General features: G+C 43.2%; 1 protein-coding gene across 5 annotated transcripts in view; it reads left to right on the forward strand.

The window, feature by feature from the left end:
- The first annotated feature begins 2929 nt into the window (after positions 1–2929).
- Positions 2930–15070, forward strand: part of TRPC3 (transient receptor potential cation channel subfamily C member 3) — a 32966-nt gene continuing 20825 nt past the window's right edge. For 4 of the 5 annotated variants that reach the window (XR_005629116.1, XM_039722948.1, XM_039722969.1 and 1 more), the window contains exons 1-2: positions 2930–3534; positions 11675–12446. Coding sequence is in view for 4 of the 5 variants with exons in the window: in XM_039722948.1 (XP_039578882.1) it covers positions 3311–3534; positions 11675–12446 (996 nt within the window). In the remaining variant the exon portion in view is untranslated. The remainder of the gene's footprint in view (positions 3535–11674; positions 12447–15070) is intronic. The other variant, XM_039722939.1, reaches the window with a different exon arrangement.

The raw sequence follows: 15070 nt of genomic DNA on the forward strand, positions 1-15070 counted from the left end.
TCACTCCTCTCCAAGCAACTTCCAGGAAGCATTTTTCTAGATTAAAATTACATCACTTCCAAACCCTGTAAATTCAAGTCAGCATTCACAAAATGTACTGGATTGGCAGCCTTTGACTGTAGTCTTTACCAGCTGAATCTACAGCCAGCACAAGCTTGCCTGCCTTGCTTTGCCTGGTATTTCACATTTATTCATCTTTTCTCCCTCACTTTCTTCAACTTGGCTATGTTGACATCTATTTGATGCTGTGATAACATAAAATATTTTTAAGAATAAGTATTCAGAACACTGGCATTAATGAAATTATAAATGTTTTCAAAAACGTGAGCCATGAAGAGAAATCAGTTTTCTGGGACATTCAGCCCTGACCAGGATTTCATAGGTACAATTTCAGTACTCCTAGATTTCTCACTGTCTCAAAAGTGCAGATTCATGCATTTGATTTGTCTGAATCTGGCACTTGAGAGCCTCAACCATACCACCAAGGCACAGCAATGATTATTAAATTCTTACTGTCAGGTAGGGCAGCGATGGCAGAAGTTTAATCATGCAAGGATTCTCACATCCCTATTCCAATGGCAGCAGCCTGGCACTCCAAACTGTGGTAAATTTCTTATAAACTACTTCACTGTGACCAAGGTAACTTACCTACACATTCCAATTAGAAATATGCATTATTTCTAACACTGTAACCACACAATGTACATTTGAGATTTGCAATGGGTTCTTTTGTTGCCATGCTGGCTGGTTTTAGGCTGGATCTCATGGAAAGAAACAAAGGGGAATATTACACTTAATCTAAACAATCTTAAGAGCTGTGTATTTCAGCTTGGTGGCTCTGAGACAGTATGGGGAGAAAGAAAAAGGGATTTGGTAAACTCTTTTTACACTACACTTGTCCTTCAGTACTAAGATTGCTCAGGGAGTTATCATCTTACCCCTTGAAATGGAGAGATGTGTCATGAAGACTTCTGCAAGGATGACTCCCAAGTCATCCTTCCAAGGATGAACTCCAAGGTATTATCAGTGACCTGGATAACAAAATAGGGGACATTACCTTTCATTATAGGAACAGCAAACCAATCTCTATTACACAATATTCAAATTATGAAAAAACACAGCCCACAGAACACAGATCAAATTAGTCATAGGCGATGCAATGGAGAAAGCAAGAATAAGACTTAGGAACTAATATTAAAACAATTTTCTATTTATTTCTGAAAAAAAAAACCAAAACCACCAATATAACCTGACATGTGAAAGCCTTGCTCTGAGCATACATTTGTGAGGCAAGAGCATTTCTCATTGACTTTCAGCTGTACTTTTATGTTTTGTTCTCAAGGGAAATACTCAAGGCAATTGAAAGTCCATTCCTGTAGCCCCCTCTAATAACAGATGACTTTTTTAATAAAAAGAACACAATATGGGCAGTACAATTTTTTTGAGTCAAAGGATCCCTGCAAGAAGACAAGGTGTGATGCAGACAGATTGCTGCATGGCTGTGCTTTAAAATGTATGACACTGATACAAATGTATAATTAGGTTAGACACCTAGACTGTCTGAAATTAATAACCCCAAGCACTTCAGAGTTATAGTAACTACACTATATATTAGTTTCTTAGAGAGCAAAATTTGCTCTGTTGTGCACATAATTCCACTGAAGGTCAAAGGGCTTTTGCATGTGATGAATGACATAAAAAAACCACTTCCCTAAACAGTTCAAGATGCAAGTTAATTAAACTGATGAAAACAAAGCCCTCTTTTTCCTTCAAAGCCACAGCTGAGAAAATTATCTCTGTGAAACTCTTGGTTGGTTTTTCCTGTGTTTCACAATGACAAACTTTGTACACATGGAAAACAAAGGCATAACCAGGGATAGTACTTAAAACAGTGTGAGCTAATAAATATTTTACATTAAGACTACTTGTTGATGCTCACAAATGAGAATTTCATTTTAGTGATGATATGTGGATTGAAACTCCACTTTCTCCGAAGTAATTGGAAAGCTTAAATGAATTTCAATTTCAGCAGCATCTGAATGCAGATTTGGAATGTAGTTTCATGGAAATTTATACTGATACTGCTCAAAAAAAGTTTAAAGCAAGACAAAAAATAGCATCTCAGCAGGATGTAGACAAAGTAATGGCTTTATTATATATAAATTAACACATGCACTCTATATGTACCTACCAGTCTGTATGTTCTGCATAAAAAAAAGCACACAGGCTCTGCCTTGATTGTAAAAGGATTGCCCTCACAAAATAATTTTCCCTGTGAAATAATGCATGGAAAAAAAACCCAAAAACTCATAATAATGGAAGACGTAATATGTCTCTGTACAGCAGGAATCTTTGTGACTGGGCTCTATAGAGCATAATTCGTTCTGATTACATGCCATGGGCGTCTCAGCATCCTCCCACTGTTTTTCAGCTTGGCACCACACAGAAATAAAATAGTCAAGCCTAAGGCAGAGACATCTGGAACACTTTGGGGAACCTCGGCTCGCTCGGTAAGACAATCAAAAGCTCCTCTTTTTCACCTGCAAATTTCAACTTCAGCTGTTTCTAGTGTGGGGCTGGACATTTCCACAAGTACCTGCCGAGCTTCGTGCGGGTTTGGCCGGGCTGTTGGCCGCTTTTGGGCCGCTTTGGCCAGAATTACCTGGCCGCTGACAGACCCCCGCCTCACGGGTCCGGGCTCCCCCAGGACTCAGCGCCGGCTCGGCGGGCACCTCCTGAGGGCTCCCCTACACATTCCCGGTTCAGCGGGAGCAGGATTTACCTCACCCAGCGGTAGCAGCGGGCGGCTGAGGGGCATTTGTAGCTCTGCTGTGGCAGCGCGCCGCCCCCTCACGCCCCCCCCGCTCCCGGGCCATGAGGGGCGGAGGTGGGACGGGAGCGTCTCCTCCTCTCCGGAGCGTTCGCTGCGGGAGGCGGGTGTGCTCTCCGTGGCCCCGCTGCCTCCGTGATGATGCCGTCCTAGCGAGGGATGATGACAGGCAGAAGAGGAGGAGGAGGAGGGGGGCAGAGCCGCCGCCGCTGCTGGGAGCCCTGTCTCTTGCTCGCCTCGCCGGCAGTTCCCGGCTCCCGCTGCCGGGCTGCGCATCGCGCCGCCTTGCCGACGGGCGGCGGGGTGGCCGTGGGTTTGTGGTGAGGGGCTTGTCCTCTCCAGGTGCTCTGTCCCCCGCCGAGCAGGGCTTGTGTCTCCTTCCTCCTCCTCCTGCCTCCTTCCCCGCCGCGCACGCTGCCGGACGAGGCCGGCCGGGAGCGGGAGCAGCGGCGGCCGCCGCCGCCTAAGGGGACCCTGACCATGTCGAGCAAGAGCAGGAAGAGCAAGGAGCAGGGGAGAGTGACCTTCCCCCCGCAGCAGGAGGAGGAGGAGGAAGGGGCAGAGGAAGAGGAGCAGCAGCGCCGGCGCCGCGGCTGGAGAGGCGTCAATGGGGGGCCGGAGCCCCCTCCGCCGCCGCAAAGAGCTGTCAAAACCCTCCGGGAGCCCTACGGATACTACCCGCCCCCCCCTTTTGCCAGCACCATGTAAGTGGGGCCCGGGGAGGGGGGTGTTCGCAGGGGGCCGCCCGGCAACTTCCCCGGAGCGGGGATGCGGCTCCCGGCGAGTTTTGGGCCCGGGGGTGCGGCCCCGTCCCGGCCGGCCCCGGCAGCGCGGGCGGGAGCCAGAGCGGCCGCTGGGCTCCGGGTGCCCCGCGGGCACCGTCCGGCCCCGGCCCCTTCCCCAGCCCCGCCGCTCTGCCGCTTCAGCGTCAGGCGGGCGCAGGTGTGTGCCGGGGCAGGGAAGAGTCCATCCCTTCCTTCTTGTCCCCCCGCTCTCGTTCTCCCCCTGAACACAAGAGTAGCTGCCGAGAAATTGACCAGTTATTTGGCTCGGCTGAGGTTTAGAGAACCCGTTGCTAATGCATCCGCTTTATTCTCGCATATTTTTTAGACCTATGCTGAGATAAAACTGAATTCCCCACAGAAAACTAGGACGCCGATGCGGAAAAGCCTTAGTTCTGGAGATGTACCTTATCCTGTTTGGATGTGGTCTTCCAAAATACCCACTTATTTCCAAAGGTGCAATCATAAACAGCTATCTGCTTAGATATATAAAGAGATGCTGCCCATGCAACTGCAAGATAAATGCATTCAGTTTTACTAGTTAACTTTCTTTTCCGTGACTTGCAAAATGTAGGTTGTCCGTGAATTATTCACTAATTTTCAAAACATGCTGCCGTTTAGGTAGATTTAACCTCAGAGGATTGCTTGACTGTTTTATGTTTTCATTACAATGTTCAGTTCTTAAATATTTTAATTACCAGATAGCAAACACTGAGTTTTAAGATAAGACATTCAGCATTTGTAGAAGCCTTAATTAAAATCACCCCAGAGACAACTGTAAAATACAGAAATAATTAGGGTAGTGCTTAGAATGGGATAGCCACAAATAAAAGTGGGGTTTACCGTCGCTGTGCAGAAATTCTTCACAAATACCCTGTGCCCAGCAATTTGCACTTTGAGTGAATTGGTCTTTCACATGTCTTCAGCTGTCAGAAAGTTAGTTGTGCTTGAGTTACTTGTCTAGACTCCCATGTAGATGATGAAATGGGAGCAGAAATAGCAGTGGGAAAAGCAACATAACCATTTATCTTCTTTTTTGGAGGTGCCTGTCTTTATCTGCCATAAAAAGAGACTTGGACACATTATTTTTAGACAGTTGAAGCTGGCTCAGATGAGAGTCCTCAGCTTCTGGGTCCCAAGTGTCCTTCTAGAGAGGCTGACATATTCCTGTGTTGAAGAAATGGGTACTACACCACGGGGGGGATCAAACTGGAGTTCAGTTTACACAGCTGTAGGTGTTTGAGCCTGGAGTGAGCTCTGTCTCATGGAATTGTGTTTGGTAGATAATTATTGATATCCTGGGAACCTGTGAGCCCGATGGACTGACAAAAGGGCTGACATGGGTTAATGTAGTAGGAGTGTATTCAAGTGTTGGGGCATAGAGGCAAAAGACACAGAACTAGATTTTCCCTGTTATGTGACTGTGGTCATCCTTGGTGTAGCAGTGGGATTTTTCTCCTGGAGTAACATTCTGTGTTTGATACTAGAGCCCAAAATCATTGCGCATGTTAATGAGATAAAGATGAGTATCCTTGCTTCTGATGTGCTCAGATTGACACATCTCAGGCTTTAGCAGGCGCAGGGTGAGAATCCTTGGCTGGAAGGATTTGTAGTGTAAATACTCAGCACAAGGTGTAAGGGGAAAAGGCAGGAAGATGTGAAGTAGTTTGCCCACGAAGGCAGACATGGGTTTTGAAATCTCTGAAAGCAGTAGCCTGTGCAAAGTGCCTGTCAGTGTACAGCTGGCTCCCTCCTGTGCCAAATATTGCTGGGGAAAAAAGTAATTAACCTCGGATTCCCACTAAGATTGCAGACTGAATGTAATACTGGTTTCACAGGGTACTCTGTGCCCCAATGGGATAAAGGTGGACAAAACCTGTAAATTAAATGTAGTAGGCATCAGATACCTGACTTCTGAGTCTCTCTGAAAATCACAGCGTAGTTTTCTGGCTGGAGAGACAGAACACAAAGAAAGGACTAAGTTTCAAAGGAGCTTTACAATTCATTGTTGGTACAGCCCTGTTAACTTGGCTCTTTCCTGGTGAGATGTTTGCCTTGTTCTGTGTGTGTATAGATGCCCTCCTGCCATCAATATATAGTCCTTTTTTTCCCACAGGAATTCAGATGGTTGGTGTTTTCCTTTGAGGAGTTATTGAAGGGTAATGGTCAGAAAAAGCTCTGCTTAATTTTATGGGGCAGGAGTTTGTTCCATCCACTAAGTGCATGTACACCTCCTCCTGATATTTCACTGTAATTTTTTTCCATTTTTTTGGACTAAGTCTTTCCAGTTTGGAGCCAGAACTTCTGCGAGATGACATGAGGGCATTTTGGATGATGGATTATGCCGTTTCAGACCAGTGGGAGAGTATAGACCTCAGTCAGATCTTGCAGCTGGCCTGATTTATGTTCTACTGTTCAGCTGAATTAGCCTCCCTCTTCTGGAAAGCCCAGGCAGTAGCTCACAGAAAGGAAAAGGAAGCTCTCATTTAATGCATTTTGGATTTGGTGCAGGGACTCCCAATTTTTTTGGAAGCATGCATAAAGAAGACGCCAGTTTTAGTGGTGAAGAAACAAATTTACCAGTGGCCCATTCTGACACATGGGAAGCAGAAGTTGGAGACTTGGGAAAGCCTTCCTTGGGGAGAGGCAGTGAGGATGGGGGATTGCCCCTCCAGCGCTGCTTGTGGTCCTGCTCAGAGCCAGGAGCTGCTTCCTCACATGGAAGAGCTGTTTTTTTTCTGTTGCAGTAACAAATAAAACACTTGAGATCGCTTAGTTTGGGAAATCTCAGGAGTCATTAGCTACAACGCTGCTCTTGTGTATGTGCACATCTGAGCGCTTTTGTAAGGCAATTATGGGTCTTTAATTTTAAAACTGGGACCTCAGAGGTGACTTTTGGCAGAACAAGAGGCACGATCTGCATCTCCTGCTGGCCTGACTCCGGTGTTGTTTCTTTTAAACGCTGTTGGCATTATGTGCTTATCAGATCTGTCTGTTACCGCCGGGCTGCATTTCCTTTTCAGGGCTAGAACGGAGTCAGGATCACTAATGTACTGTAGTTTAGCAGGGGGGTAAACTGCTTGTAAATTGTTGATGCCATCTTTTATTGCATGTGATAGTTCAGGGAGAGTAACAGCCTGTTCTTCAGCAGAAATTGCTCTATGGATCTGGGAAGACCCAGGATAAAATCTGTGTTTCTCCAGCTACTCTCCTTTCCTTTAAAATTGCTTATGCTGTGTGCAGGGTTAAAAAGTAGACTTAGAAACAAAACTATAAATCTTTTGGATCACTGTAGATAATGAGCGGGATAAGGAAAAAGGAATTCTCAGGTCAACTCTTCATCCCACATTTCTTTTCTGCTGCATTTCTAGATTGAGCATGAAAAGGGATAGGTGGAGTGACAGAGTAGAAATCTGTAACTGAAACAGCCCATGGCAGAAGCTGTTGAGAGATTGTTGTGCTTTTTTTCCAGTCCTTTGCAGTTGCTGTGCTGCTCAAATGTCTTGCTTTGTACATTCCTTGTAGGAATAGCTCTGACCAGACAAGGATAGAATGCAATGTAAGGTCATAGTAAATGTGATGTGTGCAGAAAACAGGAGACAAGTGAGCATTGATTGTTCTGTGGAAAGCATTTTTTTAAATAATTTTTTATTTCCCATATGAAGGTCATACATTTGAGATGAAAATGTTTGAGGTAAGCATAAACATGTTATAATGTAGGATAAGTTTTTGTGTCTTATTTACCAGGTCTGTAATGAACCAATTAATTGTTCAGAGTGCACACAACATTGCTGTGTCTGAGAGTTTGTGATGCTTATCATTAGGTAAAGGCCTTGAAAGGTGATGTGCTCTTTTAGGAGCCTTGGCCTCACTCGTGTGGGAGTACTGCTGCAAAGCAGAGCTGAGGAATGAGTGATCCTGAAGGCTGCTGTACAGTCCCTGACATTCTTCCTTCTTTTCAGTGAAGTTTTTGAGTTCCTCAAAACAGCTGCTTAACTGCTGCAGGCTCAGGGCCAAGTGAAGCATGTCCAGATGTGGTGGGACAGGTGTGCTTCATTCAGTTAACATGACTGATCTCCAGTTCCATCCTTCTTTATCTCTAGTGACTAATTAATACAGAATAATTGGGCATTTTTCTTACTTGCTTCTTTCGTGATTTTTTTTTTGCCATGCATTCTACAGACATTTTTATGGTTTTGTGTATGTGTACTTTCAACTGTTTGAAACAGTTGGGAAGAGGAGCATCATGATTTCCATCTCTCCCTCTTTTAAATGTAGGTTGTCAACACCTTACAGAGACAAGGCTGACTATTTGAACTTTAAAGGCTTTGTAAAGAGAACACAAGTAATTACTGCACACTTAGTTCTATTTTAATATTTTTAAGCCAGTCTAATGATGTTGAGAGATGCAACTTGAGATTTTGCTGGTTTGATTATTTCAGATGGCAAATAATACCTATAAAATATGCTGAAAAAGTCAAACACTTAAAACTAAAATTCTAACTATTTTATTCATTCTTTGGGATAGCTAAAATATTGGATGTAAGAAAAGGAAAGCAGAAAATTGAATAGGAGACCTTGTACCCTATTGTTGCATGCATTACTCTGACCAGAGCTATGCTGGCTTCAAGGTCTTTATATTTGAGGGAAAAGTGGAAGAAAAGAGGGGAGAAGTGTGGATGAACACAGCAGCCTCATGGCCCTGTGGTGCTGCACAAGATTTTTTGCTTTTCATTTTTTTGGAAATGTCTTGACAATATTTTAGTCTTTAAAATACCAAGCATCATGCATCTTTATTTTGAGAAGGTATTGCAGTCACTTCAGATACATAATTTCTGTCACAAGGTTTACAGTTAAGGATATCTTCCTTCCTAGGAAGCCACTCTTGAAAGGACAATTTTTAAAGGATGTGTGTGTCTCTGCAGAAGTCAGATGAATCACCTCAGTGATCACCCAGATAGTGGTGTTTGAAAGGAAGGTAGATAAAATGAAAATAAATGTCGTATTTCAAAATATGCTGAAAAATTAAACTGAGTATATAAGAACAAATGTATTGTGTATTTCATAAAAGATAAATGAGATTCAAAGTGGCAGTTTAGAGTCTTCTTAAAGCAAGAGGTCAGCATGAGTCAATTTGTTTTGTCTGTGTTACATTTTTAATAGCTATAATTTTTTTCTTTACAACATTTCAGTAAACACTACATTTCTGTATCTGTGTGATTTTGGATGTGGAGGATGAGTGGAAGTGTAACAGCAAAAAAGACAATAAGATCTTGTTTAAAAAGAAACTATGAGAAGACGAGGTTTCTGGTTTTACTCCTGATTTTGCTGGGGAATAAGATAGCAGCGCACCGTGGCTGTTCACAGTGTGCGCTCTGAGCTCAAGCCTTTATTTCTGAGTACTCCTAAGTGGGAAATATGCCTGAGGTTTAAGACATTAAATCAATTCTGTGTTTAACAGAGTTACAAATCCTCTCTGTTATGCAGCCTTTTTTATAGATTTAAAGCAAGTGGTACAGAAGTGGGGGGGGGGGGGGAAAGGATCATGTTGTGTTTGCCAGAGCAGTTTTGCCACTTCTTCCAGAAAGTAAATAGTAGTTAGCATTGCTTATACTGTGGTGCCACTCAGGCTATTTCAGGTAGTCCAGAAATGCCAGCCGCAGCTAACAAGGTAAAAAGATCAAATGTTTCATCCCAGGAGAGACCTGCCCTTGCTAATGAGTTTCACAGTTTCTTTGCTTGGTGTGCAGCTGAGCTGCCCATTTGTGATCACTGAAATGCTCAGGGCTTGGACTGGGTTTTAGGATGTTTGTAGCTGTGATCAAGTGATTAAGATTGTACATGTTGATGTAGATAGCTGGAAGGGCAGGCCTGTCCTTACAACCTGAATGGAATTAGTTATGCCCAGTGAAAACTCCTAGGGCTGGCAGTGCTGTATCCAGTGATGGCAGCGGGTGTACTTTGTGCGGTGTCAACAGAGCAACAGAGCTCGTTGTTGACAGACCACACCCACAGAAATCAACCCCCACCAGCACTTAGGAGGCTCTTTCTCTGTGGATTTGAACCTGCAGCAGTTTGGGTGTTTACCTTCCCAAGCTGCCCACGCAGGTGCTACTGTGTCCACTTTAATGCAGAGCCCTTGCATGCCCAAAGGTGCTTGTGGCATTTTTCCGTTGGTTCTATCTTTTTTGCAGACTGACAGGGTTTGCTTACAAAGGGCTTTTTAATATTTTGGTTTGCCCTTGGCATTCATTACATGGACTCACATCTCCTCTAATGCACTGAGGGTAGAAGGATTAATTTCCTTTTCAGTTTTTCTGTCTGGCCTCTTACTCCTGTGTCTGAGTTTTCCAGTAAAGTGAAAAAAAAAAATTAATTTTCACAATGCTCCTGTAAGATGGGAGCCAACTGTTCTTTTTTCTACAGATGAGGAACAGAGGCACATAGGACCTAAGAAACAAATTTGGAACTTGAAAGACTTCTTTATCTCTATGTATTGTGTATATTTATATAAGTATATGTATCTATCTAGTGTTTATATGTATTCAAAGCACACCCTCCATTAAGTCATATTGTTTATCAGCAGCACTTGGTGTCCCCATGCCCATCGAATCATCCAAAGTGATCTCTGTCCCTCGAGCTACTGGATTAACTGACAGCAGCTGCAGGCTGCCTTGCTCACTGTTGAGCTGGACTAGAAAAGGCAAGAGAGATTGCTGACTGGTTTCATGTTTATATGCAGATGGTGAGGAAGGGAAGGTTAGGCTATCCTGAGTACATTTTCAGGCCTTTGGCCTCTGCTCCAGCAGGCACAAATGCTTCTGTTCTTCTCCCAGCTGTGACCATTGCAGCCTGATCCCATCCATTCTGTTGTTTCAGATCTTGCCAGGCAGTTGTCTCCTGCCACTTTTTTCTCCAGCTAGGCAGTGTCTGCTCCTCAGCCTCTCATCCTAGGTCCCTTCTCTTTGCCATTTCTGTCCAGTCTCACTGCTCTGAACCTCGCTACCCCTCTCTTGTTGTCTTGCCTTGCTAGATCCAGCTCAGCATCCAATCTGCCTATTCTCTCAGTACACTCACTGGTTTATAATTCCAGTTTCTGTGTTTGCCAAATTAGCTTGCTCACCCATTCTTTTCACCTGTTACCCTTCTCTTTTTTCCCTCTTTCTTCTTTTGCAACTGGTTTCTGTGAAGAGTTCATGGGTTCACTGGTTCTTTAAAACATCTCACTTTCCTACACCCATATTTCCTCTTTCTAGTGCAGCAGTTTATCCCAGTTTCCATTCATTAACTCTTTGACTTTCCCATTTTTTTATTGTGGTACAAGAATATAGACACAGACCCTCTCAGCTCCTGAAATGGGTGATGTAGAAACAGACCAAACACAATCCACAGCATTACAGGAGTCAACTGGAGTGAGAGTTGAACCCAGTCTGTGCTGGATGACTCCTGGTGTCTGGAACCTGTGAGCAGTTTAGTTGCAGAAAGTCTGCTGAGCGTGTATGTAGTATTGTTTTCCAAAAATCTGTAATTTGACCAAAGTGACTTGTGAGCAGAAGCTTCCTGGTTTAACATTTCTAGTAGTAACACAAGAAGCTGTTATCAGGCTTCATCATGTGTTGCTTGGCAAGACATCCTGAAGAAAATGTGTTTTCACCTCACTTTTATGTGATCTACAACATGGTAAGCATTAAGTATTGCCTTACTTATACCATCAGCTTGAATGCCTGTGATAGATAATATTAATTACTACTGACAGCAGTATAGTAGATGAGTTTTCATTTTATATATAGGAGGGATTTCTGAAGAGGAGCGATGTCTTAAAAGGAAATAAAATATGTTAATAAATCTTGACCATGCTAAGAGAACAGCAGCGGCCTGAGGCACTGAGCCTGTGAGTGCCTTTAGATTGCAGACAAGCAAGAGCAATCCCAGTACAGGATACTGCTTGTCAGGAAATGGGGAATGGACAAGGGACAAAATGAGTTGTTGCAGCCACAGGATTGGAAGTTACAAATTACCACCCGAGTGAAAATGTGTTACCTCTTCCGTGTTTTGTCCTTAGGTACATCGAAGAGAGCCCATCCCTGAGGCGTATGACCATGATGAGGGAGAAGGGAAGGCGACAGGCCATCCGGGGCCCGGCCTTCATGTTCAACAACAGGGGCACGAGCCTGACGGCCGAGGAGGAGCGATTCCTGGACGCTGCCGAGTACGGGAACATCCCCGTGGTGCGCAAGATGCTGGAGGAGTCAAAGACACTGAATGTCAATTGCGTTGACTACATGGGCCAAAACGCCTTGCAGCTTGCTGTGGGGAATGAACATTTGGAAGTGACAGAACTTCTGTTAAAAAAAGAGAACTTGGCACGGATTGGAGATGCCCTGCTGCTCGCAATCAGCAAGGGTTACATTAGGATAGTGGAAGCAATTTTGAATCATCCTGGGTTTTCAGTAAATAAGCGACTGACTCTGAGCCCTTGTGAGCAGGAGCTCCAGGATGATGATTTTTATTCCTATGACGAAGACGGTACCCGCTTTTCTCCAGACATCACTCCCATCATTTTAGCCGCCCACTGCCAAAAATACGAAGTAGTGCACATGCTGTTGATGAAAGGAGCGAGGATAGAAAGACCTCATGATTATTTCTGCAAATGTAATGACTGTACAGAGAAGCAAAAACATGATTCTTTCAGTCACTCTAGGTCAAGAATAAATGCGTACAAAGGACTGGCCAGTCCGGCTTATCTGTCCCTCTCCAGTGAAGATCCAGTGCTCACTGCTCTTGAACTCAGCAATGAACTTGCCAAGTTGGCCAACATTGAAAAAGAATTCAAAGTAATGTTTTTGTGTTTCTGTCTTCGCTATTGTTTTAAAATTGCTGCTACTTTATGTTGTCCTTAGATGCTGAAATGATTCCCTGTGCTTTTACTTTTTCAATTACAAATACTCTCATTTTATTGTCTCTTTTATTCTTGATACGTAAGCCTTTAGAAGGAATTTTTAATGGATGAAATTGCATTTGCACCTGCTGTGTGTGGAGAAAATTGGTGAAATTGGAAACTGGAAAAAGTGTGCGTTCTGGTAACCTTGCAGCAGATGGAAAACAATTCTTGTTGTTGCAGCAGACAAGGATTGTTCTTAGTTACAAGTTCTGAATAATATAAGTGCAAAAGCAGAAACATTTTGCTTTTCTTGGAGACACTGCAGCACTGACCTTATGCCCTCTTTTTAATTTGTACCAATTTTGACTGATGTCTCCAAATTGTTAAAAATACCCAAAGTGGATTTTTTTTGGATGCACCTTTTAGGAATGTCACGTGTTCAAAACCAGCTGTTTGACTGCTTTCAGCTGTTGGTCCTCTTACCTGGTTTTCAGCTGTATCTGGTTTTGTGTGTCAGTGCCCTGACTTCTTTATATATTTCAGCTTCTCCCTCTGACAATTAATGGCTTAGTTGACTGTTGCCCAGTGCTTTTTTTAATGCTTTTTCTGTTCACTTGGAAACAGAAAAAGCTTGAAAAGGACCATAACAGCCACCTTTTCTCTTGTTCCCATTCTCCCCCTGCAGCCAAACCTCACCAAAATCAAACCCCAGTAGACTGCTTGTAATGAGAAAAGCTTGGCGTGGGGAATGACAGATTGCTCTCAGTGGGTAGAGATATTCACAGCATTGTCTCTGGGTGTAGCAGCAACTTTGTTGGGGTTCTGCAAGGCCAGTATTGGGTACCACTTGCTTGCTTAATATCTTCAAAAATGATCTGAGAGGGACAAAAGCTGCATTAACCTCTCCAAACACCATCAAACACTGCTTACCCCGTGGAATACTCAGAAGGAATATGTGACAACTTGGAGAAAGACAAGCAGAAATTAACCAAGTGAAATTTAACAGAAGAGGAAGAATATGTCCATATTCAGCTGAGTGAGTTAAAATGGAATTTAAAAATAAATGTCCAGTGGTGAGAAGGATTAATGTATTATAGCACACACTGATGAAATGTAAAAATCAGCTTTAACCCTTCCTTCCCTTTCTTTGTTGAAGGAACTTGCTCATATAATGCTGTGTATTGTGTAACCTGGCCAATTAATTGAATACTTCCTTGATGTATTTATTTGGGGGAAAATGCCAGATTTTCCTTTTTCCTCAGAGGAAAAGCTAGCCTGCCTCCAAAAGCTGAATGAGGGCAAGCTGCGCTGTGAGGCAAGGATGTAGATGATGAGAATTGCATAGAAAAATTACAGTGGAAATAGAAATTCATGGGAGACTCCCATCTCACAGGTACTAATACCATGCATACAAATTTCATCAGAAAAAAAAAAAAGTGGCTTGAAATTTTGGAGGAGAAAAGGTGAAGTTTTTTGATTGAGCTTTTCATTTCAAACCAGAGCTTTAAAAAATTATTTCAGTTTTTAAAATGGTAATTCCCTGCTATTTTGGGATGCCTAAACCCCAAGAAATTCACTAATTCACCGTTTTCACAGATTTCAGTATTTTTGGATAGCATTTCAATGCCTACTAACCTTGCCAGGTGTATCAGATGATTTGGTTTTGGCATCTACAGTAAAAATTGTTCCTGACTCCCTGCTGGCATGGAAATTCCAGCTTCTCATCAACGTCAGAACATTCCAGTGAAGTAATTACTCTTCTCATTGACGTCACATTTCTTTTTTTTCTTCTGTTTCTATCAAGCTGAGTTTCCCTGGAGTTCCTCCCATCTGTAACTCCCTTGTCAGTGCTTTCTTCCCTACAGATCTGTCATCTGAAGGTGTTTGGCTGATAACTTGTGTGCTTTGTCACATCCCAGAGAAGGCTTCTAATCCAACATTTGCATTCCTGCAGACTCCTGCTGCACTGTCCTCTGGGATCATGACTGGAAATTCTCGAGTATTCCACTGAAATTCAATCTGTAGTGCAGCACGGAGCAGAGTTGTTTCAGGGTGGAGAAAAATGGGCAAAATACTTCATCTCTCTCACAACCAAAAAATGGTCAAATCTGTTTAAATAATGATTTATTCTCAGTATCTATGGAATATTAAGGCCCACGATGTTTCCTGTGTGTGCTCTGCTTCCAGAATGCAGAGCATTCTTACAGAAAATGCTATTCTGGGTGGTTTTCCCACAGAGAAAGAGCATAGGTTGAACCTGTTTCAAAACACCTGAAGGCCAAGTTTCCTGGTAAATGCTTGTTAAATTGAACCTAACATCCATTGCGTATGCAAAGTCCAGTCTGCCTTTCTTGCTTGTCATTTACACTAAGAAATTCTAATGCACAAACCACAAACCAAAGGGTTTGCACAAGTGAATTAGAAATGTGGGAAGGTGACTTCGGCCATTCATTCATGACAGTTAGTTCCTCAGGAAAACCTGATTAATCACACTGATTTTTAGGGTTTTGTTTTATTTCCCTTTTAGAAGTAAGGAAAAAGGATTCAAAGAAACCATGGAGCCCTTATTTTTCTTGG

Source organism: Passer montanus, unplaced genomic scaffold (assembly GCF_014805655.1).
Source record: "Passer montanus isolate IOZ18808 unplaced genomic scaffold, ASM1480565v1 scaffold108, whole genome shotgun sequence".
In the NCBI taxonomy this organism is placed as follows: Eukaryota; Metazoa; Chordata; class Aves; order Passeriformes; family Passeridae; genus Passer; species Passer montanus.